General features: G+C 40.5%; 1 protein-coding gene across 2 annotated transcripts in view; it reads left to right on the top strand.

Moving 5' to 3' along the window:
- Positions 1 to 13,688, top strand: part of PID1 (phosphotyrosine interaction domain containing 1) — a 247,709-nt gene extending 234,021 nt beyond the window's left edge. For both annotated transcript variants that reach the window (XM_081243174.1, XM_081243175.1), the window contains exon 3: positions 11,505 to 13,688. In XM_081243174.1, the coding sequence (XP_081099300.1) occupies positions 11,505 to 11,981 (477 nt within the window). In that variant the 3' untranslated portion in view covers positions 11,982 to 13,688. The remainder of the gene's footprint in view (positions 1 to 11,504) is intronic.
- The last annotated feature ends 1,338 nt before the right edge of the window (positions 13,689 to 15,026 follow it).

Raw genomic sequence — 15,026 nt, 5'->3', positions numbered from 1 at the left:
CCAGAGAGACCCCATATACATTTCACCCAGTATTCTCCAATGATCACACTTTGCAAAACTATAATTTAATATCACATTCATACAATCCACCAATTTTATTCAGATTTGCCCAGTTTTACTTGTACTCATTTATGTGTGTATGTGTATTTAGCCCTATACAATTTTCCTACATGTGTAGATTCATGTATCTATCCCCACAGTCAAGACACTGAACAAGGCCCTCACAATAATGACTCGTGTTTCTCTTTTATAACCATCCCCCCCCACCACCACCATTCACCTCCATCACTAACCCCCGGCGACCACTAAATCTGTTCTCTATTTCTAAAATGTTTTCATTTCAGAAATGATATATAAATGGAATCATACAGTATGTAATCTTTTGGAATTTTTTTTTCCACTCAGCAGAATTCCCTGGCTATTCATCCAAGTTGTTCCATGTATCAATAGTTCATTTTTCTAGCTGAATAGTACTCCATGGAATGGATGTGTCACAATTAACTGTTCACCTGTTGAAAGGCCTCTGGACTGATTCTAGTTTTGAGCTATTACAAATAAAGCCACCTTGAAAGTTCACGTAAAGGTTTTGTTTGAACATAAGTCTTCATTTTTCTGGACTACTCGGTAATTCCATGTTTAGTTAGCCTCACAGTACCTATCTTGTTTCAAACCTCCACTGGCCTTCTATAAGAGCTCTAGACTTGTAGCCAGTAGATTGGTGTGTTTATTTTATTACCTTCAACCAAATGTTGTCTCTATGTTATTCTTTCTAAATGTTTAGTGCCTTTCCTTGACCATTCCTAACAAGTTGTGTGCTAAGGAAAATGAATTGATAAAGTGCTATAAGGACAAAAATTGGTGACATTTTTTTACCTGCCACCAGTGCTTGTCCCTTGAATCCATTTGTCAAGATAGCACACAGTCAGTGTGCTTCATACTGATTTATCATTTAGAAAATTTTCTCATTGTGAACATTTAAGGGCCTAGAGAGCTCTACTGAATTTCTCCCTTTGTGGTATATTCCACAGATTAGAAAGCAGAAGGGGAGATATCAGACTTGTCTTGAAATAAACTGTTCTTGTGCCACTGAGTAGAACAATGGTTTTACCATCCTTGGGCCAGCTCACCAGAAGGGGCCAGATGAGGAAATGTATGTTTTAATGTGATGTCATTTTTATTAAGTGACTGTCTTCCGAAGCACACTTCAGTGCCTTCTAGATAAATTGCTTCTGTCTTTGACAGTGACAATGACAATATTTCCAAGCTTCACACATCCAAGAGCCAACTGACAGGACAAATTGCACATTGGGACTGCTTGATAAATGCAAGATGGGACACAGCGTCTCAAGTCACTCTGCATCAGTGGAACTAAGCTGTAATATGAATAATAGAAATAAATCTGTCACTTAAATTCCTAATTGTGAGACACATGCTGTATTTAACAGCAGAAGCAATGTTCATCTCTTTGTTAGAATGCAAAAATAGCACATAATTATTTCTTGATATTGGGTCTTAGTAAATTTGCTTTTCCCCCCCATGATATACATTTACATAATAAAAAAGAAAATATATCTTCCAGTACAATTTGTATTAATATTTTTATAGATTATATCAGCATAAATGTGCTCCAGAGGATATGCATATTAGAAAATCTACATTCTATGGCCAGCATTGTTGCTACTACTGGGAAAAAAATGAGTAAGTCTGTAAGCCTTTCTGGGTCATCACCATCCCCTTTAGGGATAACCGAAATGTGCTGTTAAAGTCAGAGGTAGGCTTACCCTAGGCAGCCAGGCTCACCCCCTGCCTCTTGGTCAGCCATCCAAGCCTGGCCAAAGAGGTATAAGGCAAAAGACTTTGAAGGATGGCCTTATGGGGAATGGCCACAATTGGTCCTCATCCTTGTCTAGCCATAGGACAGCTGGGTCTCCTCTTATCCTGATGAGGATGAGGTAGATCTGCCAAAAAATAGGCCCTAGAATGATACCCAAGACTCACTCTGGAGAAGAAAACTGTAGTTTTGATCCAGAATCATCTGGGCTTCTTAGGAATGACTTAAAAGAGCCCAAAGGGCTGAGGAGTAGGACCTTCAAGCTATTACAATGAGAAAGGATGCCCAGATCTGCTGTGAACTGAGCCCAGGCCTCTCAGGCTGACTGTCCTGGTTAAGGGCTGTGCCAAAGCCTGTTCACCATGGTGCCTGGTGCCTAGAGCTATTCCACATCTCTTGTCATCTGGCGTGCTCTTTGACCCACAAAGAGCAGGGTAGGGGCACACTTAGCACATGTTGACTATTTACTCTTTGGAATTATTCTTTGAAATAGGGATTGTTTGCTTTGTAAAGAACCATTTCAGAGTCCTTTAGGAATATGATATCTGAATATTAGGTATGCACTCCTGTCACCTTCTTTCAATTATTGATGCTAACATCATAATTTAAATCCCTGAGCTATGCAAACACATCTCAGGTTAAGGGAAGCTTGACTCCTTCCAACCTCCTTTTAGAATGTTTAACAAGTCCTGGTAGAGTGCGTGTCACCTTTCCATGTCCCTGACCAGACCTTGGTCTCAGTGTGGAAACTTGAAGAAATGGCCAGAGAGAAGTAGGTGATATAAGAATGAAAAAAAGTGTCCAGATCCTCTTCTGGAGAAGAGATTGGAGTAGTGAAAAGAACCTTGGCCTTGTGGTGGAGACCTTCATTCCACACCTTGCTCTTTCAGGGACCAGCTGTGTGATTCAGGGCAAGTATCAGAATCATCATCTCTGCAACAAAGGGGTGGTGTTAGGTTGGTCTGAATGGCCCCATTTACCTCTAAAAGCCCATAATGCTGATGATATACCTTTGAATCATTAGGAATTTATTGCAATATAATTATCAGTACCTTGAGTTTGAACACCAGGAAAACATGCTCTTTGGATCCACCAAAATAAAGGAAGAGACCAGAGAAGACTAGAATAGATGCTGGGCAGCCTAAAACAACTTATAATTTTACTATGAGATTTCAATGAAGGCAGATTAGTCAGATGTGCCTGGGACATCCTGGGAGTGAAAATACAGGTGTCAAGTGAGGCCAGGCACCCCACCTGTCTAGTCGCCAGGGCAAATGTAGGCTACCAGTGGCATCTTGTTTGGGAGGCAGAGTCAGCCTTGTATCTCCTACCTCCTTCACTTCCTAGCCCTCACTCACTTTCCCTTTCCCTTGGCATTCTTCCAAAGACATTGACCTGCCTGGTCCTCTACCATGGTAGCATCTCAGGAAGCCAAACTACAGTGAATGTAAAGACTAATAAGCCTTCATGAGATACAGCTTGACCCAAGCAATAGACTCTAAATGGGGACTTTTTTCATCCCAGTTATGCCATATGAGAGGAAAGACCTTTCTGAACCCAAGAGAAATTTTCCAGTTCATCAAAAACATTCCCAGAGGCCCATGCATGTTCTCCTCCCTGATGCCAGACTTGCCTACATAATGCTGAGTTCTGTAAACTCAGTCGTAAGAATCTTCTATGTAGTTGGAATGTCAGCCCCAAGAGGGCAGAGAGTTTTATCAGTTTTATTCACTGATATACCTGGTTCCCAGTAGGTGCTTAGTGAATGTTTATCAAATAAAATTACAGGTAAATAAATTTAATTTTCAAGCCCAAGGCTAATCAATTTCATTTTTCTCACAATAACTTCATAGATTTCATTGTGCACAGTATTTATCCTTTAATATTGTCTTCATGGCTTAAAGCAGATTATACAAGTTCGAGGTCATGGTTAGCATTACTTCTGTCTTTGCATTGTGGATTGTTAGGTCATTGGCCTGTTGGATCCATCCCCACTCTTCAAAGTGCTTAGTGAATTCTTGCTCCTCTGTGACCAGCCAGGAAGGAGTAGGTTCAAGCCTACATCATAAATCTCAGGATTTTGTCCTTTCCCTTTTCTCTGAAATGTGCAAATGGGAATTAATGTGAGAGCAGAAGAGCTTGATTCTGATATTTGGCCTAGGAGTAGGAGTGGCTTTTCTTTTTCTCATCTTTTGCCTTGTAACCCAAAAGCTATTGGGATTCCCAGTTATGTTTTCTCCATCCTGTGTTTATATCATCTTATTTTATGTCCGCTGGGGAAAGGAAGTCTCCTACAGACAATGAAAGAGCAACAAGATCTTTTATATCCCAAGAAAGGCCTCTGGAGAATCTTTGTTCTTGACGTGTCGTCCCCGAGAAACCCCATAGTAAACTGAACCAAAGTCGGGCTTCCAAAGTTAGGAAGCTGGGCTTATCCAGCCTGGAAGGTGGAAGACCCCAGGAGACCAGGTGCCTGGGTTCTTACGTGATCATCCAATCCACTCCATCTCACATCTTCATTTAGGGACCCCGGTTTTACCCTTTCCATCTGGCTGTCCAGTGTAAGGTAAGATGAATCAGGGTCCTAAACAAGGGTTTTTCAGGCCAGAATGAAATATGCACTGGCCACCAAGAGGAAGGAATGGAACGGTGCTGGCTCGGCCAGAAGGATGCATGACAGGCAACCAGGGTTTGTTTTACCTCAGATGAGAAGGGAATGGTGATTCATGAATGGAGAGCTGGCTGGGGTGTTGGAAAACTCATGCGTGGGAAGGAGAAATTATGAGGACGCTGGTCTCACCTGATCTGACACTGTAAATGCTGCAGACACTCTGGCGGGCCCCTTGGCTCCGTGGCCTCTCTGTATTTTTACACGCCATGAATATCCTCGAATACTTTCTTCAGCTGGGATTAGGCAAAGCCGATTCACACGCATTACAAACGTCTGTGTCTGGGCATCAGTTTATGCCATTGAATGACACAGAGGGAAAAAACTTTTCATTTTTCTTTGCTCTGTTTGTTTATTTCTCTCTGAATGATTCATAAGCTTCTTGCCCAAAGCCTGTTTCTGCAACCATGGAAGAGATGCCAGTATTTATTTCCAACGGGTTGTTACTCCTCCTGAAGAATCTTCTTGCTGTCTTCCAAGTCCCTTTCTCCCACCACCTGGGGAGGTGTCATCTTGAAAAAAATCTGTCTACCATTTTGGACACGCAGGGAACAATTTCATGACTCTGTGTTCCTCGTCTGCTTTGTGGCTCTGGAAAATTGCAACCCCTAAGGATGAGGCTCAGAAGGGACTTATTCATGTAGAAAACATTCACTTCTTTCATATTTTCATAGACGGGCAGGATCACAGGGTTCTCATTCACAGACCCTACGTTGCTGCACAGCTATATCAGTGGTGGAAGCCCCGAGGCAGCCTTGCACACTGAGTCCTGTGTTTTCACTCATAAGGAAGATGTGCCTACAGAGGGTGTGAAAGCAAGTCTCCCACATGAGGAAGACTGGCAAGAAGGGATCTCTATATACAGTTAGAATAAATCCCTGCAAGAGTGTTGACATAAAAGGATACATGGATAAAGCCCTGTATTTCAAGGGTTTCTATTTATTGAGACACATGTATTCTGTGGTCCCATAACCACAGAGGGCATGGCTGCATGCACAGCATAACTGAATCTTTCGTATTTTGAGATAATTAATTTTTTTAAAAAAGGTTTTACTCTATCTCCCTTGAAAAGCAGAGTCAAAAGGCACATTTCTATTAAATTATATATTAAAAATTAAAGAGAAATCACATTTTTAAAGCCTGAATATTTTTTTTTCAGTGACTTATAGTCAACAATATGGGTGAATGCCAGACTCTGGAGAACTTAATGGGATCATTAGATATCTGCAGGCAGGTAGTAAATAATTGACTTATTAGGGGAAAGTGCACAGAGTCAGGATTCTGGAACTCAGGCCAGTAAGGATGATAGCAGGGCTGATTTACAGGGGTCATTCTGAGGGGAGAGTGTCTTGGTACATCATTTTATCATTTTGTATTCCATTTTCAAGGAAACTCTACTTAGAGATTTCTTTTTTATTCCATTTCTAGGGAAACTCTATTCAGATAATTCTTTCCCTGTACATCATTAATCATTAGAGAAATGCAAATCAAAACCACAATGAGATATCATCTCACACCAGTCAGAATGGCCATCATCAAAAAATCTAGAAACAATGCTGGAGAGGGTGTGGAGAAAAGGGAACACTCTTGCACTGCTGGTGGGAATGTAAATTGATACAGCCACTATGGAGAACGGTATGGAGTTTCCTTAAAAAAACTACAACTAGAACTACCATATGACCCAGCAATCCCACTACTGGGCACATACCCTGAGAAAACCATAATTCAAAAAGAGTCATGTACCAAAATGTTCAATGCAGCTCTATTTACAATAGCCAGGACATGGAAGCAACCTAAGTGTCCATCAACAGATGAATAGATAAAGAAGATGTGGCACATATATACAATGGAATGTTACTCAGCCATAAAAAGAAACGAAATTGAGTTATTTGTAGTGAGGTAGATGGACCTAGAGTCTGTCATACAGAGTGAAGTAAGTCAGAAAGAGAAAGACAAATACCGTATGCTAAAACATATATATGGAATCTAAGAAAAAAAAATGTCATGAAGAACCTAGGAGTAAGACGGGAATAAAGACACAGACCTACTAGAGAATGGACTTGAGGATATGGGGAGGGGGAAGGGTAAGCTGTGACAAAGTGAGAGAGTGGCATGGACATATATACACTACCAAACGTAAAATAGATAGCTAGTGGGAAGCAGCCGCATAGCACAGGGAGATCAGCTCGGTGCTTTGTGACCACCTAGAGGGGTGGGATAGGGAGGGTGGGAGGGAGGGAGATGCAAGAGGGAAGAGATATGGGAACATATGTATATGTATAACTGATTCACTTTGTTATAAAGCAGAAACTAACAAACACATCCTTGTAAAGCAATTATACTCCAATGAAGATGTTAAAAAAAAAGAAGTACCCTTGTTAACATTATTTTTTGTATTTATGTAATCGCATAGGATTTCAGACAAAGGTATCAACTCCCCAAAGGTAACAGAACAAAATTTCATTGACTTCCCAAGTTCACCTAGTGGTATAAGTTAGACCCTCTGACTCATGTTTTGTGTTGGCCACACCTTACAGTAACCAGAGAGCAGTTCATTACCGGGACTGTTTAGGAAGGTTTGGGCAGGGTTAGTGCATTCTTATCAGAGAAGACTCACCTAAGAGCCTTGCCAAGAGGCTGGTATTTTCAAGCAGCAGGACTGGAGCTGCCATCACCGGAGAATCAGCGGTTCTCTGGCGTTTCAGATGCATGTTTGCTAATTCTGTGCTTGGAGGAAGGGCATGTCTGTCCACTACAGCCTCTGTGGCCTCCACTGCAAATCCCAGTTGAGAGCAGACATAAGTTGTGGCACTCCAACGAACAGTTGGTATGAACGTTGGCCCTTGTCAATATCAAAGTTGAGAGGCGTCATCACATAATCTGCTCTTAGCCCATCTCCATATGCAGGTTTAGGAATACTTTGCAAGATGAAGCTAATGGAATATTCAGGATTAGTGCTGGTAGAACTTGTTTATGTCTCTCTTTCCACAGAAAACTTTTGGAAAGATGCCAGAAGTCTGCAGTTCTTTAGACTAAAAGTTTTTTTTCTTTGATTTCATTGTAAATAGATTATATGTGTTTTTGAGTTTTAGAAAACAGATAATATACATATTATAAACATATAATATATAAAAAATATTTGCAAAAAGTGTATATTATATGTTTATATAAAACATATAAATATATAATATATTACCTTATTTTTTTGTGTTCCATTTTACCTGACAAGTTTAGGTTTTTGAATCTTACTTTCTGCAGTTATAAAACAAGAGTAAATTTTAAAGAAATGCCCAGGCATGGAAGGGAGTGTCATTTACAAAAGCATGAAACAACAGAATGCTATTCTTTCTTTGGGAGGACCCACTGCTTCTAGGGTGTTCATGCAAAGGTAAAATTTCTGTTACAGCCCAAAGATGGGAAAAATGAATAAGTGGCTGAAAAGTGAAACTACAAGGAAATGACTCTCATCTAATAGCAAAGTGGTCTAGGAATTCAATACCCCAGTGCTACCACCCCATCTAAGGTTCTTGTCTTTAAAATCGGGTTAGTGATAATAATATTCCATCCTGACCTACAGGGTTGTCAATGGATCTAATGCATACAAAGTGCTTTTTACCTAAAGTGTGATACAAATATTAGTTATTACTATTCAGTGTGTGGCTTGATTTAGCTTCAGATGTATATAAACAGCAATGTGGGACTTTATGCTTGGTGCATAGTGTGTTGTTTAGGTGATACTAGTGAAACTGGGCCACTAAATAAATATTACTTTCCTAGTAAGTTTAGTACCAAGAGATTACATCTACATATGCATTGAATCTCAGTGTTTAAAAAATTTTTTAATATAAGTGTCTACATATTATTAAAGAGCTTTCATTGTTGTTGTATTAAACTCTTTGTGTTATAATCCCTGCTCCATTCTTCTCTCAAGCACACTTCCAAAATAAAACTTTGTTTCCCTTAAAATCTTTAGTTTTTAAGTAATAAATATTTATGAGAGGAATACATTTTTTTCTTAGTTGTCAAAATTTTTCTATTATTAAGTTGCTTTTCATTGGAGGGAACCATCAACAACTTACAATAAAGTTTTTAAAACTCATCATTTAATTATATCATGATAGAAGCCACCGTATAATTTTTTAAAAAATTGTGTTTCTGTGTGTGTGTGTGTGTGAGAAAGAGAGAGAGATTAAAGCACATCAAAAGAGATTCCCTTCCTCTGAAGAATGTTTCTATCAAATATAACAAATATAAACATAGTTATTTCTAGTTTCCGGGGGGAGAGTAAGAACGAATACTTTTCACATCAAACGCTAAAACTAGTTTACTCCATTTGCTTTTCCACTTCCAAAAGTAAAGATGTCATAGAAAGGAATGAGGTATTGATACATGGTACATCTTGGATGAACCTTGAAAACATTATGCTAGTGAAAGAAGCCAGACACAAAAGGTCACATATTTTGTGATTCTAATTGTATGAACTATCCAGAATAGTAACTCCATAACGACAACAGATTGGTGGTTGCCAGGGGCTGGAGCGAGAGGACGGTGGAGAGTAACTGCTTAATGGGGCCTGGGTCTCCTTTGGGGGTGATGAAAATACTTTGGAACTAGACAGAGCTGATAGTTGTATAGCATTTTGACTGCTAAATGCCACTGAAGCATACATTTTTAAATGGTTAATATTATGTGATGTGAATTTCACCTCAATTAAAAAACTAAAATTGTTATAAGTTAATAAAGATATCATAAATACCATATACAGAAAACACATTTTCAGTAAGTATTATAAGTCAACAGCCTTATCTTTTGCATTTCCTAACAAAGCCATCTTTAGTGTGTGACTCCAATCCAGAGTGACAAGGAACTATTCAACCAGTCGCCTCCTTGGGGAGTATAGGCACTTGCAGTGTCTGTCTGAGTCATTTTCCTCCTTCAGTGTGTTGCCAAGTATTGTCAGTTTTACCTCTGAATCTCGTTCCCATCTGTCCCCACTGTCCTTTGCCACGACCTCCACTCCTAAGTCAGGCCACCTCTGTCTCCTGGCTGTGCTGCTGCAACAACTTCCTGCCTGAGCATTCTGGTGCTAGGCAGCTCTCCCCATCCGTCTTTCTTCCTGGCATCTGTCAAGTCATCCAAGTTCACAACCTCCATCAAATCCAGGTACCCCTTGGACTGTAGACCCTCAGTGACATTCCATCAAGAGCAGAGAAGACCTTACTCCTCAGAGGGCATGCAAGGCCAGCTTTCAAAGTTCAGCCTGTTTTTATCCAGTGGTCATGGACCATCTGTCTCTTCTTCATGGCTGTTTTAGGCCAAATGTGTGCTCAGGCCAAAGTGCCCCGTGTACCCAAACAGGTGAGGCCTTTCCCCACTGCAGCCCCTGCCTTCCTGCTCCTTCCTCTCCCTCACCATCTGAGTTGCTGGGCTCCTATCTGGGTTTTGAAGCTCTGATGCTTTGAAATCCAATGACTCCCCTCCCAGAGGTGTTCCCTGAGCACTGTGGGTGCCATCACTGGCTCTGCTAAATGCTCCGGGTACTTGGTGGTACCCTTTGCCTACCCTTTTCATGGGCTGCCTCGCATCATAGTTGTATCTGTGCATGTGCAAAGGGCTGGTGGTTTGTCCAGGACCACCCATCCGGTGAACTGAGGAGCTGGGATTTATTCTCACCTTCACCTGCCTCAAAGACGGTGCTCTGAACACATATTTAGCTACTTTCTTCCCACTGATTTTGGACCTCTCCATCCTCCCTCTCCCCCATGCCCACCTGGCACATTGCCATTGTACATAATAGATTCCTAATAAATATTTCTAGAATGGGCAGCACTTGTGCCTCTTTACTAAGAAGTCATCTTTTTAAAGGGACTAGCCAATGAACTCTTGTATAAGAGCTAACCAAAACACAAAAAGATGCAACAGGACTTAACGTCTGTGTCCTGAACTTTTTGTCTGTGGACTTTATTGTCCCACTAAACAGAAACATTGATTTGGAATCATTGTGGCTAAATGTCCTTGCTCAGTTCTCACTATTTCTCTGGACCTCTTTCTGGTCTTTTTTCCCTAAAATTCATAGCACTTACATCCGTGCCTCTAATTTTGAGCCAAATTACATACTATTTTGTGTTACTTCTTAAATGATTTCTTCAGTTTTATGTGTTTCCATAATGCAGGTGCCCAGTGGTAGAGGGTCTATCCATGTTGACGAGTGAAAAAAAAACAAAAATGAGAGAATGAACATCTTTTCTTGGTATATCATAAACCAATTTTTTAAAGGACACTATCTGAACCACCTGGAATTATTTTTCTTTGTTTTAGTATTGCCCGTCTAGCTGCTTGATAAACCAGGGTTCTAATCTTAACTTATCTGTAGATCTTTCATTTTTTATCACCCTAACCAGATGTCCATCAGTTCAGAAATTGCTTAAACATTATCTTGGTGAGAAAACAATCATGTTTTAGGCCATAATTTAATTGAACAGTTTTTGTGTCCTTGGCATTTGCAAGAAGCAAGTAGCTTAAGTGAAATCAGACATTTAGTGATTTGGAAAGAGAACCAGAGTAGGAGATAAGTTTAATAAAGGTTTTGTTTTTCAGATGCAACATCCTTTTGACTCCTTCTTATCATTAAATTCTGCGTGTATTTGGTTGAAAATAAACTTCAAGTGGATTTATGGTGTCAAAGAAATGCCAAATTTGGAAAAGATCATAATCATTCATTCTAATTTGAGTTTAAAAGGGGGCTGAGGGAGGGAGAGTAGGTCTCTAAAACTCTAATTTTTAAAGTTTAGCCCTATTTTTAAATTTCAGTACCTTTGCCAAGGGGTCAACTTGTTAGGGAGAAAAAATATAAATTCTGATGACAGTTATTCTTTTAGGGAGCAAGAAAGATGTGTCTCCATCCTTCCTGGGTGACGCCATGATTATTTGAGAACAGCAGTGAACAACTAGAATGAAGAGCCTACTGCTGACCTCTTCCTTTTTCTTCCTCTCTTACTTCTGCAGGTGACCTATCTGGGTAAGGTCCCCACCACAGGCATGCAGTTTTTGTCAGGCTGCACAGAAAAGCCGGTCATCGAGCTCTGGAAAAAGCACACGCTAGCCCGAGAAGATGTCTTTCCAGCCAATGCCCTCCTGGAAATCCGACCGTTCCAAGTGTGGCTCCATCACCTCGACCACAAAGGGGAGGCCACGGTGCACATGGATACCTTCCAGGTGGCCCGCATTGCCTACTGCACCGCCGACCACAACGTGAGCCCTGACATCTTCGCCTGGGTTTACAGGGAGATTAATGACGACCTGTCCTACCAGATGGACTGCCATGCTGTCGAGTGCGAGAGCAAGCTGGAGGCCAAGAAGCTGGCCCACGCCATGATGGAGGCCTTCAAGAAGACTTTCCACAGTATGAAGAGCGACGGCCGGATCCACAGGAACAGCTCCTCGGAAGAGGTGTCCCAGGAATTGGAATCCGATGACGGCTGAGTGAACTGAGGACGCTTCAGCAAAGGCAGCATTGGTCAAGGAATTCACGACGAGTGATGAATAAGCAATGATTCAAATTTGGGATGAAAAGACTGCCAAATGATTGGCTGATCAAGCTTTTTAAATTCAGAAGAGCAATTCTAAATCTAAAGAAATGTATTATTAAAGTAATTACATTGAAATCTGCTGCTGCTGTGACTATGAGGAAGGTGGGAGTGTGGCTGGGGAGGAAAGTTCTAGACTCTGGTCTTTTTCTCCTTTTTTTTTTTCTTCTCATTTTCCAATGCCTCCCTGTAGGAGCTCTCCATGCCGATTTTCAGCGCGCTCAGGCAAATACACTGCGGCTGTTTATTTGATGGACCATCCCAACTTGCCTTATGAAACCCAACAAGAATGTTAGATGCCCCTATAGGATCCCTAGTTGTGTGGGGAGGTGGTGAGTGCTCTTGCTGGTGAGGAGGCCTCTGGACTAAAGGAGCACCTCAGGCTGATCCTGAGAGCTCCTCTCCCCTGGCTGGCTTCAGATTCTCTCCTCAGTAAGCAAATCAGCACAGCCGTTATTGAGCTTTACAACTAACAACCTGATAGTTGGCAGTTAATTCACAGTTAAAGGTAATGCTTTTATTACATAAGTATATCAAGTAGTACCCTCTTATTGTATTCACTTCATCTATCTTCTTAGAATACTTGCAACTACTAATAGCCCCTTTCCTCCGCCTGCCCCATCCTCCCTCTCTGCCCTTCCAGTCCGCGCCACCATCCCCTACAGAGATGCAGCCTCACCCTACACTGCAGGACACCAAAAGGGAAGAAAATAACCAAGCAGATGAAAGAAACAATCAAACAAAGTGGGAGTTTCAAACTACCACCACCACCACAGATAGTTTGGAAAAAGGGAATGAGTTATCAGCGACTGAATAAGCTCCTCGTGGGCTGTCCTTTCTTCAACCCCGATTTATGGTAACTTATTTAGTTGATGGTCCTTTCTGATGAACCTTTCAGGGCAAGCTTCAAATCTGAGTTGGTATCACTAAGGAATCTTTGACCCATCACTCAACACTACACTCGAGTAGGAAACAAATGATATAAACCAGACTTATCTAGAGAACCTCTGTCTATTCTAAAGGGAAATCTGACCTTCTTATCTTCCAATTGGATTGATCACTTAGGGTCAGAGTTGCCAGTTTGTTCGGTATTTCTAATGAGAAATTCTCACTAAGAGAGCCTGAGTTCTCTCAGTTTGATGGATCTTTAAATATCATAAACGCAAAGAGTCAATATTGAATGACATTCAAAGTATTGGCTAAAATCCATGCATTTAAGGCTGAGAGCAGATGACTAGTTTTCCAGGTATTGCTCCTTTCTGAAAGTCTGTTTTGAATCCTGGTAATAATTTTAGGGGCACTAGGACACCTTACAGAAGCCTTAAATGAGAGTTTATTGAATCCAGAGAGCAGTGGTGTCGGCGTTTTGGTCTGTGTATCTGTGTGTCCATGTATGCGTTTGTGTGTGTGTATGTGTGCCCCCGAGTGTGGGTCCAGTCTTAAGGCATGTAGAATAAGCATGGAGTCATATTGAGGGGAATGCACCTCTTGGAGATATGCTTGCTGCTTCACAACAAATGTAAACTACTCTTTAGCATAAATGCATTCATTCTTCAATAAAAAATATGTTTGCATTAATAAAGTTGAGGAGTTTCATATTTTATATGTCGTTCCTTTTTTAAGTAAAGAAAACCTGAAGGACAAAATAGATCAGATTGAATAAATAGGGAATTCTCTCTAAAAGTATGTTAAAACTTGGTCAACAATAACCCATTCCTTGACGGTGTTAAAAAGAAATCTTGTTTTATTTTCTAATGCTCTATTTATATGTAAAAATGACTGCCCCTTCATTGAGATGGTAACGTGTCAATAACTGAAAGTTATTTAGTGTGATGGGCTTATTTCAGAGGTGAGTCTTCTGGAATATTTTACAAATGATGGCTATTTATAAAATCTCACGTGCCTCTTGGGAGAACCTGCACTAAAATCGGGGAAGGTAAACACAGAGTGAGTCCTTCTGACAGAACTGGTTAAAATGTCTCCTTCAGGCCATGATTTCTCAGAACAGCCCCATTAATCAAGCAAGGCAGGTGGCCATGGAGCCTGTATGTCTTGAGCAATACTCCTCATGGAATCAGTACCGAATATAAAGGCTTCAAAAGTGAAAATACGGGTGCCTGCTAAAGAGAGGAACTCAAGAATTACTACCTCACTCCTCCGATGAAAATGGCATTTTCTTTCAAGTTGAACTTTCTCATTTTCAGGTTCACTCCACTGTCCTTGAATATGCTTTGAAGAGGGGGAGAAAGAAAAGAAAGAACCCAGTCAGCATGTATTTCCAAACAATGCCACTTTCTTCTCTCAGCAAAATTTGGATTGCAAGTGCACATATGGTTATTTATTGCAGAAAGCATTTGCTGGTATTTTTTTTCAGGGTACTAAGTGTGACATGCTAATTAGTTGACTCTGATAATATTGGCAATAGCTTTTGCTTAGTGATTAGTAAGCAATTTAGAGATAAATACACAAATTCATTATTTTTTTAAACTCTTTGTTTCCTCCCTTTTTATACTCTACTTTCTAAGCTGGTGAGCACAAAGCACTTTTGTGTACCTCAACTCATAAGCCCCTCAGAAGGATACTGAAGGTAGATATGGCATTTGCTTTAGAGATGAAGAAACTGAGGTTCAGAGATATTGTATAACTTGGCCAAGGTAGTACGGCTCAGATGTGTTTGACGGGGACAAAAACCCTCTGACTTCTGATCCAGGGCTGTTGCTCTAATTTGGATATTTTATTTCCATTCCTCTTAAAACCCCCTAGCTTATCTTAAATTAGCATCCTAAGCCACTAGTAATAAATATCCTTTGCTATTCATTTTTAAAGTCATTTTTTTGTAGCAAGAGAAAAAGTTTTAAAAGCAAACAAAGGCCCAAGAAATTTTATTTGAGCACAAATAACATAATATGAGATTTCTTTAAGTATTTTATTGGCTGTGGTC

The sequence above is a fragment of the Mesoplodon bidens genome, assembly GCF_964165515.1.
Source record: "Mesoplodon bidens genome assembly, chromosome: 8".
Taxonomy (NCBI): Eukaryota; Metazoa; Chordata; class Mammalia; order Artiodactyla; family Ziphiidae; genus Mesoplodon; species Mesoplodon bidens.
This window is presented reverse-complemented; position numbering and strand designations above follow the sequence as displayed.